The sequence below is a fragment of the Anguilla anguilla genome, chromosome 3 (assembly GCF_013347855.1).
Source record: "Anguilla anguilla isolate fAngAng1 chromosome 3, fAngAng1.pri, whole genome shotgun sequence".
Classification (NCBI taxonomy): Eukaryota; Metazoa; Chordata; class Actinopteri; order Anguilliformes; family Anguillidae; genus Anguilla; species Anguilla anguilla.
This window is the reverse complement of record NC_049203.1, coordinates 2,301,754-2,317,966: the sequence shown is the minus strand read 5'-3', so window position 1 is coordinate 2,317,966 and position 16,213 is coordinate 2,301,754. Positions and strand designations below refer to the sequence as shown.

At 47.4% G+C, this 16,213-nt stretch overlaps 2 protein-coding genes across 5 annotated transcripts; both read left to right on the top strand.

Annotated features, from left to right (window-relative positions):
- The first annotated feature begins 486 nt into the window (after window positions 1-486).
- On the top strand, window positions 487-9,714 carry slu7 (SLU7 homolog, splicing factor). 2 transcript variants are annotated; one of them, XM_035411847.1, is made up of 16 exons: window positions 487-617; window positions 1,067-1,272; window positions 1,839-1,992; window positions 2,175-2,255; window positions 2,558-2,722; window positions 3,688-3,756; window positions 3,880-3,924; window positions 4,581-4,706; window positions 5,089-5,186; window positions 5,315-5,382; window positions 6,345-6,484; window positions 6,852-7,013; window positions 7,227-7,331; window positions 7,783-7,854; window positions 7,978-8,097; window positions 9,125-9,714. In XM_035411847.1, the coding sequence occupies exons 2-16, from the start codon at window positions 1,103-1,105 to the stop codon at window positions 9,305-9,307; spliced, it is 1,758 nt and encodes a 585-aa protein (XP_035267738.1). In that variant the 5' UTR covers window positions 487-617; window positions 1,067-1,102; the 3' UTR covers window positions 9,308-9,714. The 2 variants fall into 2 exon arrangements, with proteins under 2 accessions (XP_035267738.1, XP_035267739.1); XM_035411848.1 differs by lacking the exon at window positions 487-617 and having other exon boundaries at window positions 1,051-1,272.
- A 139-nt stretch (window positions 9,715-9,853) lies between these two features.
- c1qtnf2 (C1q and TNF related 2) lies at window positions 9,854-15,855 on the top strand. Of its 3 annotated transcripts, none has more exons than XM_035408015.1 (3): window positions 9,854-11,631; window positions 13,878-14,135; window positions 14,829-15,855. In XM_035408015.1, the coding sequence occupies exons 1-3, from the start codon at window positions 11,610-11,612 to the stop codon at window positions 15,467-15,469; spliced, it is 921 nt and encodes a 306-aa protein (XP_035263906.1). In that variant the 5' UTR covers window positions 9,854-11,609; the 3' UTR covers window positions 15,470-15,855. The 3 variants fall into 3 exon arrangements, with proteins under 3 accessions (XP_035263906.1, XP_035263908.1, XP_035263905.1); XM_035408017.1 differs by lacking the exon at window positions 9,854-11,631 and adding an exon at window positions 11,638-11,753; XM_035408014.1 differs by lacking the exon at window positions 9,854-11,631 and adding an exon at window positions 12,248-13,312.
- The last annotated feature ends 358 nt before the right edge of the window (window positions 15,856-16,213 follow it).

Below are 16,213 nucleotides of genomic sequence, written 5' to 3'. Positions count from 1 at the left end.
CACATAGTCGTGGTTTTACAGGCAAATGCTTTGTTTATCATAATTTATAACTAAACCTTTTCCCAAATTATTTTATAATTGTCATGTTGAAGTTAATATTCCAAGTGTATTTTTTCTATCTTGTTCACACGCCTTCTAACGTTTTTTGTAGGCCCCGTACCTGACCGGTTTCCAGTGAGGACCCAAACAATTTTTTTGTGTGTGTGTGACGTAGAAAGGAGTTAGAAACAGTGAAGCATGTCCTGATTGAATGCAGGAAGTATGATCAAGAAAGAAGGGTAATGTTTACAGGATTACAGAGACTAGGAGTGGAGGCAAGGTTTACAGATCTGCTTGAATGTGGGGACACGGTGGAGGGAAAGAAAGAGATATTTAGTTTTTTGAGGACAACTGGTATAAGTAAAAGCATGTGAGAACAAGACAGCAATACATGATTAGATCCAGAAGGAGGCGGTAATGCAACTACAAAGGATGCCAACTGCCATAAAACGCCGAAGAAAAAGAAGAACTAGGGAACATGGCGGCGGCGTAGACGCGCACGTAAATATTGCTAAGAGGAACAAGATAGATAATAACAGTCGGTGGAAGCATAGCTGCAGCACCACGACATTAAAGAGGTAAATTACTTTTCCTTGTGAACTTTGAATCTTTTATCACACTTCAATGAATGCATCAGAGGGGTTTTCTGTCTAAAAGTCTTGCTTTCGCCTTAACCTGGCTAACGACGCAGTTCGCCAGCAAGCCAGAAGCTAATTTATGTAGCTTAGAATGACCAGAGTAGACTACCGCCATTTTAACTGCGGTACTAGCCAAGTTTTTTAGTTTGCTTTTGCTGTGGATATTTAAAGTTCAGTCATGTTTATCTAATAATGCAGATTGTGATCTGGTTTGCTCGATAGCCCAGCAGAGTTGGGTGTCATGTCTAGCGATTGGCTACCATGCTAGCTAGCAAACTAACAGTCGACTGTATGCTAAACATACACACGTTAGCGGGTCTTTGTTGTAATCAGTATAACTAACGGTACGCGTCTTGTGTGTTTTTGTTTTTTGTTTGTTTTGAGTTTAGTCGCATTCTTCTTGGAGGCCTTGATCCAGTCGAGCCATGCCCGAAGAGAGCGCGGAGAAGCCCGGCGAGGGGTCGGAGGGGGTGGTCGGACTGGAGGGTTTGGAAGAGCCCAAGAAGATGACCAGGGAAGACTGGAGGAAGAAGAAAGAGTTGGAGGAGCAACGAAAGCTGGGAAACGCACCCGCTGAAGTTGATGAAGAGGGAAAGTAGGTCACCCCTCATACGTGGGCTGGGGTAGGCCCCGCTAGTCATGGAGTAGCAGCTATGTTCCTGGTTAGCCCTCCATCTAAACCTGTAACTACATAGTGGGATGAATTATTTAGCTTAATGGTCGCAGGGGAGCCTGAGCTGAAGGTTCTCAATGCTGTACTAATCAAGCTCTGAATATTCAGACTTTTGCTCGTAATAATAAGTCAAACTGTTGCGATCAAGCTGGGATGGAACAAATACATTGCGTGTTGAGGAAACAAGGTTGCCTACCTTTGCCCTAGAACTTATGAAACAGGCTTGATTCACTGTTCTGATACGGTACGTTTGTACCTCAATATGACTGAAGACGTATTGGCCCAGAATTTGTATTGGTTGTGTGTGTCATATCTGCACCAGAACATCTTGTAACATTGCTATGAAACAGTGAAGCAGTGAATTTTCTGCTAGTCCTCTAATTTCTCTCTATGAGATGGGTTAATGTCGGTGGCTTTGGTCAGTTTGAGAGTCAGTTTTGACAATTGTACAGGCTGACATTTTTTCTGTTGTCTTTTTTTCTTTTTAGGGACATTAACCCTCACATTCCCCAGTACATCTCCTCTGTTCCCTGGTACATCGACCCCTCTAAGAGGCCCACCCTTAAGCACCAGCGACCCCAGGAGGAGAATCAGAGACAGTTCTCCTCTATAGGGGAGTGGTACAGGAAGGGAGTCCAGGAGGTGAGGTCCCACACTGTGTTCAGTGAAGCCTTCCTGTGATACACACCTCTCTCCTTGTTTACTTTATTTTATACATGCTCATCCATGCTTTCAGAAGTATTGCCATGTTTTTTTTGGATCGGGGTCTCTTGTGCTTGGAGAAACGCATTGGACGCATTGCTTCCATTGTTTTTCTTGTGTAGAAACCCGTCAGCACCAAGTTTCGGAAGGGGTCGTGTGAAAACTGCGGTGCCATGACTCACAAGAAGAAGGACTGCCTGGAGGTGAGGGGATTGGCCAACAAGGCCTGTCCATCAAAAGGCCTGTGCATCCAATCCATTAGCATGTTTGTGGCATAGTGTAGCATCCTGAGCTTCTGCTGAACACATCATCCCAGATCTATATTGGGCGGCATGGTGGTGCAGTTGCTAGCACTGCTGCCTCGCAAGGAGGTTGCAGGTTTGAGTCCTCTCCACAATGAGTTGGCATGTTTTTTTCAAGTAGTCGGGGTATGTATTTGTTAGTATTTTGGGGACCCCCTCCCCATCTCCCCATTTGATTGACATTTCTCCTGTGCCCCCTGCAGAGGCCCAGGAAGGTGGGGGCGAAGTTCACTGGCACGGGCATGGCCCCGGACGAGCACTCCCAGATCCAGCTGGCGCTGGACTACGACGGGAAGCGGGACCGCTGGAACGGCTACGACCCGGAGGACCACATGCGCATCGTGGAGGAGTACAGCAAGGTGGACCTGGTGAGTGGCCCCTCCTCCCAGTGCCACTGGCCCCGCCCATCTACGCCCTCGGCTCCGCCCCCCCATAAACACACCGCCGCTTTCAGTTACGGTTTGGACGACAGAAGGTCCGTTTAACAGAGAGAGAGAGAGCAAAGCATCGCTGGGGATGGAGATGTCTGTGGGGCAGCTGCAGCCTAAACGGTGTCGTCATGGAGACGGGGCTTGCAAGACCTGCAATATCAAGGGATGGAATTGATTGTTTCTTTATTTTTGATTTTATACAAATACAATGTTTTTAAAACATTAATGGAGGTGTAGTCTGGAAAAAGGTCACTGACTCGGCCTCCCTGACTCTGAATGGGGAAGGTTGTTCTAGTGGTGGGGTGGGGGGGTGGGGGGGTGCATGAGCTGGGATCATGACCAGCAGCTTCCAGGTCCTCTGAAGCAGACAGAACCTTCCTTTCTCAATGAAAGCATGTTGTAATTATAACTGCAGAATAATTCATCACGTTAAGTCCCTTAAAGGAGGTTGTATCTGCAGCTGTACCACAGTTTATATCGTGCTTCGACACGGATACTCTGCAGGAAAGTGGGAAAATTAGGAAAGACCGAACCTGAGACCCTCAAGTTTAAAACCTGCCCAACTGAGAAGGGTCTGTTAGCGCACTGCACAAGGCACGGGCTCTTTAGTATCAAAAAAAAGTTTATTTTGTTATGAAACATTTTTGTTTTATTGTGCTCACACAGTGAAAAAGATTTATTTTGTTCCTTCGCTCCACGCGCCAGTGGTATGATTACAACCTTTCGTGTAAACTAACAAACCTTTCTGCCAGTATCTGCTGCTAATGACATTTTACGACTGCCCAAGAAAATGGAACATTTGGATGTAATTAGTGCGTGCACGCTAACGTCCGCTAAGGGGATCCAGCGTACCGGCAGCTTTTAACCGGATTCTCGGGTGGTGTTTGTGCTTCTCTCCACAGGCGAAGCGAACTCTGAAAGCTCAGAAATTGCAGGAGGAGCTCGCTTCAGGGAAGCTCGTGGATCAAGCTGTGAGCGTCTCCCTCTTCTTAAATCCTTTACTTCGCGGTACCGCCATTTTGGTCGGCAGTATTATGTGCTTCATACGATTTATTCAGCGTATAGCGCTAAAGCGTATTGTCGTTTTTTTTTAGGCATCGTCCAGGAAGCAGTACGGAGAGGACGAGCACGGCTTACAGGTGCGATTTCTTTAACCCTTTAAGGTGTGGGGTCACGAATGTGCAGTTAGAATGTTCTTAACTGTTCTAATGCTGATGTCACAGTCACTACTGGGAACTGAAAACCAGAGTTCTAGAACACTGACTTCGTGAAAAAACATTCAGAAAAAGCTACTCTTCAAAGGGTTAAATCACCAGAGGGGCTTGTTACTCATCGTTTGAGTACGTGTGGAATTGGGAATGTGCTTTTTTCGGCTTTTAACATTTTGCTGGTCCTTTTGTTTCGAGCAAAAGTGCAGCTTTTAGGACCTTTTTAAAAAATGTTTTATAAATGACACAGAACTTAAATTGCATCTGTATCTTTTTAGTTGGATTAGCAGCATCCACTGTTGGATATTAACAGTGTTATTAACAGAGACACTTTTGGAGAAACCTGCTTTTCTGAACTGGAAACTGCGTGTGTGGAATGTTATATTCCCCACAGGTTCTGTCTTGGGTGAGCCTTTAGATGCTGTACTGAGCTTACATTAAAACGCAGTGCGCATTGGGTGCACATCTAATTTCTGTTGAACAGGCACTCAGCGCATTCTTCTCTGATTGGCTCAGATGCGCGTGTCGGTCAAAGCGGCTGCCCTGATTGGTGCTGAGCCGCGCTGTGTGTTGTGTGTGTGTGACAGGAGCACAACAGCGAGGATGAGGACGAGGACAAGTACGCGGACGACATCGACATGCCGGGCCAGAACTTCGACTCCAAGCGCCGCATCACCGTGAGGAACCTGCGAATCCGAGAGGACATCGCGAAGGTGAGCGACGCGGGCGGGACGGGGGGACGGACGGGGGGCGTGTACGCGGGACGGGGGGACGTACGCGGGACGTGGGGACGTACGCGCGCGTTCACCTGTTTAAAGTGGGCAAGGGCAAGCGAAGCAGGCGACGGGCCCTCTCTGACTCTGTCATCTTTACTCATAGACAATCTTGATGCGAGAGCTAAAAGAAAATAAACAAATTATCAGGAACATTCTTTGCACTGCTGTTTGGCGGTTTTATGCTAGGCAGTTTGCAATACAGAAGTCCGCTTTATGTTTATATAATTATAGTTTTTAATCTTTGCATGAATTGCAGCCGTATATTGAATGTTGATAATAACAATTATCTGTTTTTTTTCCCCCTGTGATCTTGGTGTAGTACCTGAGAAATCTGGACCCGAACTCGGCCTACTACGACCCCAAGACCCGCGCCATGAGGGAGAACCCGTACGCCAACACGGGCATGGTCCCAGAAGAGTAGGTTTGCGTGCGTCTGGAACGCATGCACGTCGTAAAACAAAAACAGCGAATCGGGTCGTCAGTCCGCCCCGCGCGTTTACCGCCGTCCGCTAACTCTCCCGAACTTCCTGTGTGTCCTCTGGCAGGGTGGGGTACGCGGGGGACAACTTTGCGCGCTACACCGGAGACACCATCACCATGGCCCAATCGCAGCGTGAGTAGCACGGCCCCGCCCCCCTCGCCGCGCGACCCCGGCTGCTCCGGCTGTCTGCGGGACAGTGGGGCCCCTGTTTCCATGGGAACCGCCCCAGGGATATTAAAACGAAGGGGGAAGCGGTGACGTCATCTTTCTGCTGAAAAACAGAAAGCAGCGCCACCATATATGGATGCATGTTCAGATCGGACGCAGCTCTGCCAACTGTGAGGAATATGCCCTCTGGGCTTTCTTCTGTGTGTGTGCGTGCGTGCACGCGTGCGTGTGTGTGTGTGTGTGTGTGCGCTGCACGTGTGTGTGTGTGTGTGTGTGCGCGCGGGTATGTGCACATGCGTATGCATATGTGTGTGTGTGTGTGTGTGTGTGTGTGCGTGTGTGCGTGCGTGCGTGCGTGCGTGCGTGCGTGCGTCCGTGCGTGTGTGTGTGCGGGTGTGCGTGCGTGTGTGTGTGAGTGTGTGTGCGCTGCGTGTGTGTGTGCGTGCGTGTGTGTGTGTGTGCGCTGCGTGTGTGTGTGTGTGTGTGTGCGCGGGTATGTGCACATGCGTATGCATATGTGTGTGTGTGTGTGTGTGTGCGGGTATATGTGTGTGTGTGTGTGTGTGTGTGTGTGTGCGGGTATGTGCGTGTGTCTGTGTGTGTGTGTGTGTGCGGGTATGTGTGTGTGTCTGTGTGTGTGTGTGCCTTCACACACATGCATGTGAGAGCAGGTAGGCAAGTGATTGTGTGTGAGAGAGCGATGTTTTTAGTGCCAGAGTGCCAGAGAGCGAGCGCTCTGGAGAGAGTGAGGGCTGGTGAGCGAGTGTTACTGGGGCAAGCCTTACTGGAGTGCGTGTTGGCAGAGGCAGCCAATCACAGCTCGGTCCTTGTTGTGTCAGTGTTTGCCTGGCAGACCTGTGATCAGGGCTGAGAGTGTCAGAGGGAGAGAGAACGAGCCAATCACTGCCCGGTTCTCGTTGTTCCAGTGTTTGCCTGGGAGGCCTATGACAAGGGCTCGGAGGTCCACCTGCAGGCCGACCCCACCAAGCTGCAGCTCCTGCACCAGTCATTCAAGGTCAAGAAGGAGGACTTCAAGGAGAAGCAGAAGGACAGCATTCTGGCAAAGGTGCGTCTGTGTGAGGAGGACCCTGTGGCACCCCACCGTTAACTCCTCCCACCGTGGGGTGGGGGTGGGGGTGGGGGTGGGGGGAGACGCCCAGCAAGGCTGCTGCAGCAGAACGTCAGTCTCTGTCACTGTTCTGGTCGATCAGTGAGTCAGCCAGTGAGTTGGTTAGTGAGTCAGTGAGTTGGTCGGTCAGCGAGTCACCCACCCTGTGCATATTTTGGATGTGTAAATATGTGCGTGTCTGTGTGTGTTTAAGGTTGTATGTTTGTAAATAGGGATGCGTTTAAAGGTTGTATGGTTGTAAATAGTGATGTGTTTAAGGTTGTGTTTGGCTGATAGAGTGTGTGTTTTTTTGTGGGGTCTGTAGTACGGGGGGCAGGAGCACCTGGACGCCCCTCCCCGGGAGCTGCTGCTGGCCCAAACGGAGGACTACGTGGAGTACTCACGACACGGTGCTGTGCTGAAGGGCCAGGAGAAGGCCGTGGCTCGCTCCAAATACGAGGAGGACGTCTTCATCAACAACCACAGTGTGAGTGTGTGTGTGTGTGTGTGCGTGCGTGTCTGTGTGAGTGTGTCTTTGTTATGGAGTCATATAAATTAACGTTTCCATGGTGTAGTGAGTTCTGACTAATTGCATGCAAACATGTACTGTAGCTCTGATGCTGGTGTCAGTTCCAAATGTGCTGCATTGGTGCTTGGGAAATGTAGTGACAGAGTGTGGTTTTTGGCTGTTGGACTACAGTCTATCTGGGGATCCTACTGGAAAGAAGGATGCTGGGGCTACAACTGCTGCCACTCGCTGGTGAAACAGAGCTACTGCACGGGAGATGCCGGCATCAAAACAGCCGTGAGTATGGAGATGTTTGGGCGACTGTTGTGTGATCTACGCACGTAAACTAAATTAATTTATTAACTAAGTAATAAGAGTCTTGTGTACATACACAATTCATGCTCGTTTTTTTAAAAGTTCATAGTAACATATTGAAAATATAGTTTGTCAGTGAGTAAAGAAATCTATAAAATATCAGTTGTGTTGATTAATTTAGTATAAAATAAAATCGATTCAATTTGTTGTTTTTATCCCTTTGTGTGCCATTCAGAGTTATTATTTTTATTTTATTTCGTGAAAGATCGTGTATCAGTGCTGTAAAAAGGATTTTCAGTTAATCAGACCTAAGTTTCCGCTGGCTATTGTCCAAAACGTTAGACTGTGAATGCAAGATGGCTGTGTGGTGTATGGTGTTGATGTATAAGTTTGTGTGTAAATCTTTGTGATTGACGGGTTTTTCTGCCTATAGAGCAACACCTGCATCCCGTTTGAGGAGGGGCTAGAAGAGGAACTGCAGGAGGAGCCAAAATCTTTAATGGAGGTAATGCGCTTTTTAAAAAACGTCCATTAGGATACATCATTGTTACTGTGTCACGGTACTTAATTGTTTGATTTTTTTATCGCCTTAAAGGGATGATTAAAGGGATGATTCTCTCTGTCACAGATGCATCAAGAGAAGATGAAGGAGAAGAAGAAGAAGAAAAAGAAGAACAAGAACAAGAAGCACGACTCGGACAGCAGCGATGAAGAGGATGAAGAGACCAAGAAGAGGAAGCTGAAGAAGGTAGGCAGAAGCTTGCGTATTTCAAACAGGCTGGTGATTCTCGTCATTCAGTTGGATACTCCTTGCTTTGCAGGCCCTGTGTGTGTGTGTGTGTGTGTGTGTGTGTGTGTGTGTGTGTGTGTGTGTGTGTGTGTGTGTGTGTGTGTGTGTGTGTGTGTGTGTGTGTGTGTGTGTGTGTGTGTGTGTGTGTTTCTGACCCTGTGTGTGTGTGTGTGTGTGTGTGTGTGTTTGTTTCTGACCCTGTGTGTGTGTGTGTGTGTGTGTTTCTGACCCTGTGTGTGTGTGTTTCTGACCCTGTGTGTGTGTGTGTGTGTGTGTGTGTGTGTGTTTGTTTCTGACCCTGTGTGTGTGTGTGTGTGTGTGTGTGTGTGTGTTTCTGACCCTGTGTGTGTGGGTGTGTTTCTGAACCTGCGTGTGTGTGTGTTTCTGACCCTGCATGTGTGTGTGTGTGTGTGTGTGTGTGTGTTTCTGACCCTGTGCATGTGTGTGCGTGTTTCTGACCCTGTGCATATGTGTGTGTGTGTTTCTGACCCTGTGTGTGTGTGTGTGTGTGTGTGTGTTTCTGACCCTGCGTGTGTGTGTGTGTGTGTTTCTGACCCTGCGTGTGTGTGTGTGTGTGTGTGTTTCTGACCCTGTGTGTGTGTGTGTGTTTCTGACCCTGTGTGTGTGTGTGTGTGTGTGTGTTTCTGACCCTGTGTGTGTGTGTGTGTGTTTCTGACCCTGTGTGTGTGTGTGTGTGTGTTTCTGACCCTGCATGTGTGTGTGTGTGTGTGTGTGTTTTTCTGACCCTGTGTGTGTGTGTGTGTGTGTTTCTGACCCTGCATGTGTGTGTGTGTGTGTGTGTTTTTCTGACCCTGTGTGTGTGTGTGTTTCTGACCCTGCGTGTGTGTGTTTCTGACCCTGCGTGTGTGTGTGTGTGTGTGTGTGTTTCTGACGCTGTGTGTGTGTGTGTGTGTGTTTCTGACCCTGTGTGTGTGTGTGTGTGTGTGTGTGTGTGTTTCTGACCCTGCGTGTCCTCTCCCTGCAGGCCCTGTGTGCAGAGGACCTGCGGCTGAAGCAGGTGGCCGAGCTGATGCAGATAGACGAGCGGAAGAGGCCCTACTACAGCCTGCAGGAGGTGAAGGAACCCACCGAGGAGGAGATGGAGGCCTTCCGCATGAAGCGCCAGCGACCCGACGACCCCATGGCCGATTTCCTGAGCCAGCTGTGACCCCAACGCGGGTCCCCCCCCCCCCCCAAACTCCGCTTTGAGTTTAAAGCTTCAGTCGGGACACCCCAGGCGATGCCCCCCAGCGTGAGCCCGTCAGCTCTTTAAACCTGAGGAGGGAAGTTTATTATTTGTGGGGTGCTGAGAGAGCGCCTTGGGGTGCAGCGGGAAAATCAAGGACGCAGACGAGCTGTTCAGCAGCATTTATATTCTCTACCATTCTCTTTTTTTATAGCCATGTATTTCTTGTGTGGCCAGTGATACGTCTCCTGTCTTAAATTTGACCCCATCTGTAAATAAATACATACATTTCTGACATCCGAAATTTGTAAGGGCTTTTCAGGCAATCTTTATCACTTTTAATTGTGCTTCATAGGCTGGTAGATTAAAATATTTTATTTTAAACTGGAGGTGCATCGTGTTCTTGACTGGTTTTATTTGGGGTCTGGTATCTTAAGGGTAAGAACACTTTTTGTGAGATTTATTTTCTTGTTTTACTGGATGCAGTATGTCTATATAGGCGAATTTCCCCTACTTTAAAGGGGAGACGCCATCTGTGCTACACAAAAACAAGCGATTCAGCACTCAGGCGAAATGTTGACGGACTTCCAGTAATCGTTTTTACTGGCTTGCTAGAGCTAAGACCTACAGCTGGAGCCCGTGGGTGTGCTCGTTTGTTGTTTCCGTGGGAACGGGCTCGCTCAGAGAAGAGCAACTCGGGAGTTAACCCGCCCGTATATCGGCGTCCATCTGCTGACACGCCTGCAGCAACGAGGGGCGACTTCGGCTGCTTTTTGAAAACAAACTGCCGAATTCCACCGCGGTCATCCGTGGCTTTCTCACGACTATCAGCGCGCGACGGTCTCCCTCGACGATATTCGGTGTCGTTTAGCAATGATATTCTGCCTGACTGTGCAGAAACACGTTATGTACTCCCTATAGAAGAAAGGGGAATAAATAACAGTTTTTAAAAGTATTCCTTAAGTACACTTTCTGAACTGTATCCCTGGTAGAGTACTTTAAAGTGCACTTTTACTTTACTTTCCAGAAACAGATTTTAAAAAGTTTAAAGTAGGCCTACTTGAAGTATAGCAACCAATTTAGGATAGCCTACAAAGTTTAGAAGACGCACATAAGTGGTATACTTAAGAGTATAGTTCCAGGAAATTGGTTCATTTAAAGCATAAAATATTTAGTTTTGTAAAGTACTTAAAAATATACTTTAAAAACACTTGAAAATAAACTTGATATAGGCCTACTAAAGCATACTGGAAGAAAAACGATGTACTACTTTTTTGTACAGATCAGTGGAATCCATAGACACACCTCGAAGTTACTTCGTCTTGCTGCGCCATACTGATAGGGAAAGACAACAGTACAATCCTGACGTCATTCAAGTCAAAAAACTGTTGTTTTCCCGAGCTGTACAGTGTCATGTTAGGGTTAAAGTAAAGTGACAAGCCAGCGTGGTGAAAGGCAAGCATTTGTGGACGGGACTGAAAGAAGCGCGCGCGAACTTGCCCAGAAAAAAGCACGTGTTTGTTTTCTTCATGCAATGTGCATTTTCATCCCTCGCCCGCCAGCTGGTCGATTTTTTTTTCCCATTTTCGGGCTTGGCGCGTTTCCTCACGCAGTAAAAGCGAGCCACATCTGGGGATCCTCTCGCTACAGTTTACTCAGTTAGTTCCAACTTCTCATAGCTGCTCCCTTGGCAGGACCCCATGCTATTATGTTTTTTTCCGATTCGCTCTTTCATCAGCGAACCACGTGAATTAATAAAAAATAAAGAATGTAACCACCTCATCCAGCGCTACGATACACTGGTACAGTACATGATGAGGTATCAGCGACGCATTTATACGCCTTAAAAGGCACATCGGAGACATTTTCAAGTCGCTTGGACCTCGTCCCAGATATCCAAAATGTGATCTATTCTAGTCCATAAAAGCAAGCGGCGGGCGTTATCTGGCTGGTTGGCAGGCTAATTATTTCTGTTGCGCGTGTTAATTTATGGACTTATGATTATTCTTGTTTTCTGGCATGGGAACAGATTCCGCGCGATTGCATCACGGTAGAAATATGTGTTGGCAGCGAACCGCGAAAGGGAACCGAAACAAGAGTGTACACAGAGTTGAGGGTTAAAATCGGCGGAGAAAGTTTTTGTCCAGAGTGTCCAGGCGTAGCACAACTGCATGTTTTTCGGCGGGGTGAATTTTACAGAAATAACATGAAGGCTGCGAAGGGGAGCGTTCGATGGGACACGCATTCGGCTCCTGAATAATAGGTGTTTCTCCTCACCCGACCCATGACGTTATCGCCTCTGAAAGGTAATGTTTGTTTTGGGCTGCGACCGTAGCAAAAAATGTTATTTCCTGGGTAGGCTTCTCTCTACAAAAGATACTTTTAAAGCGTATTTTTTAATACACGAACGATACTTCAGCTGTTCCCTGTAAGTAATATTCCTCTGCAAACATGCATAATTGTTCGTTTTTAGCTATCTGAGTTTTAAATTATTAACTGCAATGCAAAGTATGATTTCACATTTGCGTCAAGTCTGTCGTATGTTATACAAGATTTGTTTTTCATGACTAAATGACCACGAGCATTAATATACGGACACGAATTGCCACAGATTAGACTATTATGTAGACTATTAAAATGACACCGATTTGCGTTTAAAGGATTTTGTTGTTTTATTCATTGCTTAATGTGTATAGTTTCCCGTTTTCAGTAAAATCTTTAAATTCGTATGTTCAGACAGGTGGCAGGTAGGTTTCGAGTATCTCTGAGCTCTTTCCCACACTGTAGCAAATGTTTCAGTCACGCGGGCTAATCGACTCTTAACTGTCAATTGGCACGAATTTCTGCCACGTCCAGGGGAATTTTTTATTTTTTTTTGGAATGGTCATCCTCACGATGTTTTTTAAATTTTTTTAAAAGATAAAATAATCATAATGTAAGTAAAGTGATCGTAATAATCATTTTTAAGGAACTTAGTCAGAAATTTTACATATTTTATCCTTCCTTTAAAACCCCCTTGCGTACCTGGATAATTTTTAGGTCTGACAGGTGACTTTAAGGTCACTGGTTTTGAGTAGGGGTGTCCAGCCCAGATGTCTATTTTGGGCATACTTATCAAGAATTTTCATTTTCGGTTAATTTACGCATTTAACAGATTAATTCAGTCCCATTCTGTTTTCAGTTAATTTAACTTCTATTTACAGGAGATTTACCTCAGTGATGAAGGTTAGACTGAAAAACCCATTCGACCTTCTGGGCAAAAGATTACTCTTCAGCTAGAGTAGAACAGAATAGTATAGGTTAGAATGGATTAGAATACATGCATGTAGCATATACATACTTTGCAGTTGGGATTCCTAGATTCAAAGATAAGAATAGAGGTTTTTGATGCCTCAAAATCTAAATCAATGTCTACACTTCACACTGATTGATGCTACATTTTTAATGGACATGTTTTTATGCCGCTCTTCCTGAATTTAAATGCATTCTAGGAGGGGATTGTAGCTGCTGCTTACAGCTATAGTGTTGGGTTGCTCTTCTGAAACATGCTCGTACAGGTGGATCTTTTTTACTAAAGCAGTTCAGCTTAAGCTTTCAGCTGCAGGGAATAATGGCATTGTCCCACCCGGGAACTGAACTTGCAACCTCTGATGCGTAAGCGCGTTTCCCGAACTGTTACATTACACCCCCGCCCAATCTTATGGGCTGTGCGGAATGTGCAGCTTTCCTTTGTGTCTGAAGTTTCGGTCCTTTCCGATCTGAACATGGGCCGTTCTCACGCCCCAACGATTCTCAGGCCTCCTTCGGAAAATCTTCTGGAAGACGTTTCCTTGTGCCCTTTCCTCGCTTTCTGTTACTGTGATTCCCTGAACGTGTCACAATGGGAAAAAAGGAAGTGGAAGGAAGCGAGAATGGAGAAAAGCGCTCATAAGCGTTTGGACGTTCCCAGTTCACTCCGGCTTCATTGTGCAGAAAAACGTTGCTCAGGTGTGAAGCTGAAAGCCTCTTCAGCACGTGCACTCTCATCCCGTAGTTTTTTTTAAATGACTTTAATTATAAATAGCATTTTGCAACAACTCCTTTTATGTAGATATTATTTATTATTTTAAGTTGCTATGAAAAATTGATTTTTGTTTAGTGATTTTAATGATCTACTGTGATATGTAGTCATTGTGATTCATTTTTACAAAATGTATCCTTGCTTGATTCCTTTCTTGATTATGCACCAACTTTACCGCAAGCCTTTCAATAAGTTGTTTGAAGCAAAGCATTGTGGGACTTGCAGTCAGACCCATCCCAAATCGCTTCCTGGAAGGGTGCATCATTGTACCCACTCAAGGAAGTGAATGAGGACAGATCGTTTGCCTTCCTTCATTTAATTTTTTTAAAATGAGTGAATGAGTGTTTCCTGTCATGGTGGCCCGTTAGATATTTCTGGGTCATTTGAGAGGATGTGGGAACAAAGAAGAAAGAAGGGAAGGAAGGAAAGATGTATTTTTAAAGCGTTTGAATGCAGCCGTGCGCGTTTGCCTCCCCCCGTTTGTTGTCCTAGCCGTCGCCATGGTACCCCTGGCCCTGCTGGCCTGTCTGCTGCCTCTCGCCGCCCCTGAGACGGCCCCGAACTTCGGCAAGAAGGGCCGAAACTTCACCGTGCACTCCTCTCAGCTCGTCTGCAGCCTGCCGGGCCCCCAGGGGCCGCCGGGGTTTCCGGGGGCACCGGGGTCCCCCGGCCCCGTCGGCAAGATGGGGCTCCCGGGGAAGGACGGGGCAGATGGGAAGGATGGAGAGAGAGGGGTGAAGGGGCACCCGGGTGAGCGCCAAAACTCGAATGAAATTGTGGTGCGATGAGCATTAAGTTACAGTACATTACATTCATTACATTACCGTACATTGCATTACAGTACATAACATTCATTACATTACCGTATATTGCATTACAGTACATTACATAAATTATGTTACAGTACATTACATTACTATACATTGCATTACAGTACATTAAGTACATTACGTTACAGTACATTACATTAGCTCAGGAGGTAAGACCGATTGTCTGGCAGTCGGAGGGTTGCCGGTTCAAACCCCGCCCTGGGCATGTCGAAGTGTCCTTGAGCAAGGCACCTAACCCCTAACTGCTCTGGCGAATGAGAGGCATCAATTGTAAAGCGCTTTGGATAAAAGCGCTATATAAATGCAGTCCATTTACCATTTATATTGCAGTATATTAAGTATGTTACATTACAATGCATTGCATTCATTAATATTACGTTACAGTACATTACATTATGGCACATTTCATTACATTGTTATGTTCCATTACATTCATTAAATCAAATTATAACTCTCCCTCTTCTCTCTCTTTCTCTCCCTCCCTCCCTCTCTCGCTCCCTCCCTCTCTTCCTCTCTCTCCCTTTCTCTCCCTCCCTCCCTCTCCCACTCCCTCTCTCGCTCTCTCCCTCTCTCTCCCTTTCTCTCCCACTCCCTCTCTCTCTCTCTCTGCCAGGGGAAGCCGGGCGGCTCGGTAACCCAGGGAAACCGGGGCCGATGGGCCGGCAGGGCGTGGTGGGCAAGGCGGGGCCCCGGGGCCTGAAGGGGGTGCGCGGGGCCCCGGGATTCGCCGGGACGGGCGGGGCCAGAGGCGAGAAGGGCGAGGACGGGGAGGGCGGCCGCGCCGGCGGCTGCAACTGCGGCAACAACATGGCGCGGTCGGCCTTCTCGGTCGCCGTGACGCAGAGCTACCCGAAGGAGCGCCTGCCGATCCGCTTCAACCGCATCCTGCTGAACGAGGGCGGCCACTACAACGCCAGCGACGGCAAGTTCGTCTGCGCCATCCCCGGCGTCTACTACTTCACCTACGACATCACGCTGGCCAACAAGCACCTGGCCATCGGCCTGGTGCACAACGGCCAGTACAAGATCCGGACCTTCGACGCCAACACGGGAAACCACGACGTGGCGTCGGGCTCCACGGTGCTGCGGCTGCAGCGCGGGGACCAGGTCTGGCTGCAGATCTTCTACTCCGAGCAGAACGGCCTCTTCTTCGACCCCTACTGGACCGACAGCCTCTTCACCGGCTTCCTCATCTTCGCCGACCAGGACTTCCTGAACGAGGTGGATCAGAAGGCCAACGCCGAAGCCACCTGACCCTTTAGCGTGGTTTGAGTAAGGAGGCCGTTACAGTTTCCGTTGGAGACCGAGGACGTCAGACTCATTTACATTTCGGACATTTTGCAGACTCCCTTATTCAGAACGACTCGCACAGCTTGGATTTAAGGCCTTTTATACTGCTGGATATTTACTGAAGTGATTCAGGTTAAGTGTTTCACTCAGTGTAACTACTGCAATGCCCCCACCTGGGAGTCGAACCTGCAGCCCTGGAGTTGTGAGCTCCCTAAACTTTATGCTACGCTGCCAGTCGCAGAAGACTCCAGTCCTGGAGAGCTACACTTCCTGTGTGTTTCCTCACGTGATTTATTCAAGTCACTGATTGACTGGGATGACTCCAAGCACCTTGTTTTCAAGGCCAGAAATTTGGGCAGTGATTGAAAGGAAGCCACAATAACCCTCAGACACTGTGGCTCTACTGGACCCCTGTCTGAACCCCCTTTCCTTGGGGTGCTCCCCCTGGGGTCGATGTTGGAACGAGTGGGACAGGTTCTGTGGCAGCAGGCGTAGTTTGCATTAAACCCTGAGAGCTTCGACTTCAACCCCCTAAATTCTGCTTGCTGTGAGAAATTATCAATTAAAAATTTTGATGTGCTGAACACATGCTTTTTCACGCAACCAAAAAAATTAATAAATGTGCCTTTTGATTTTGCTTTTTCTTCTTATTTCATCCCTCTGTTCGGCAGTTATAGTAGCCAGTGGATCTCAACTGTCAAGCTGACT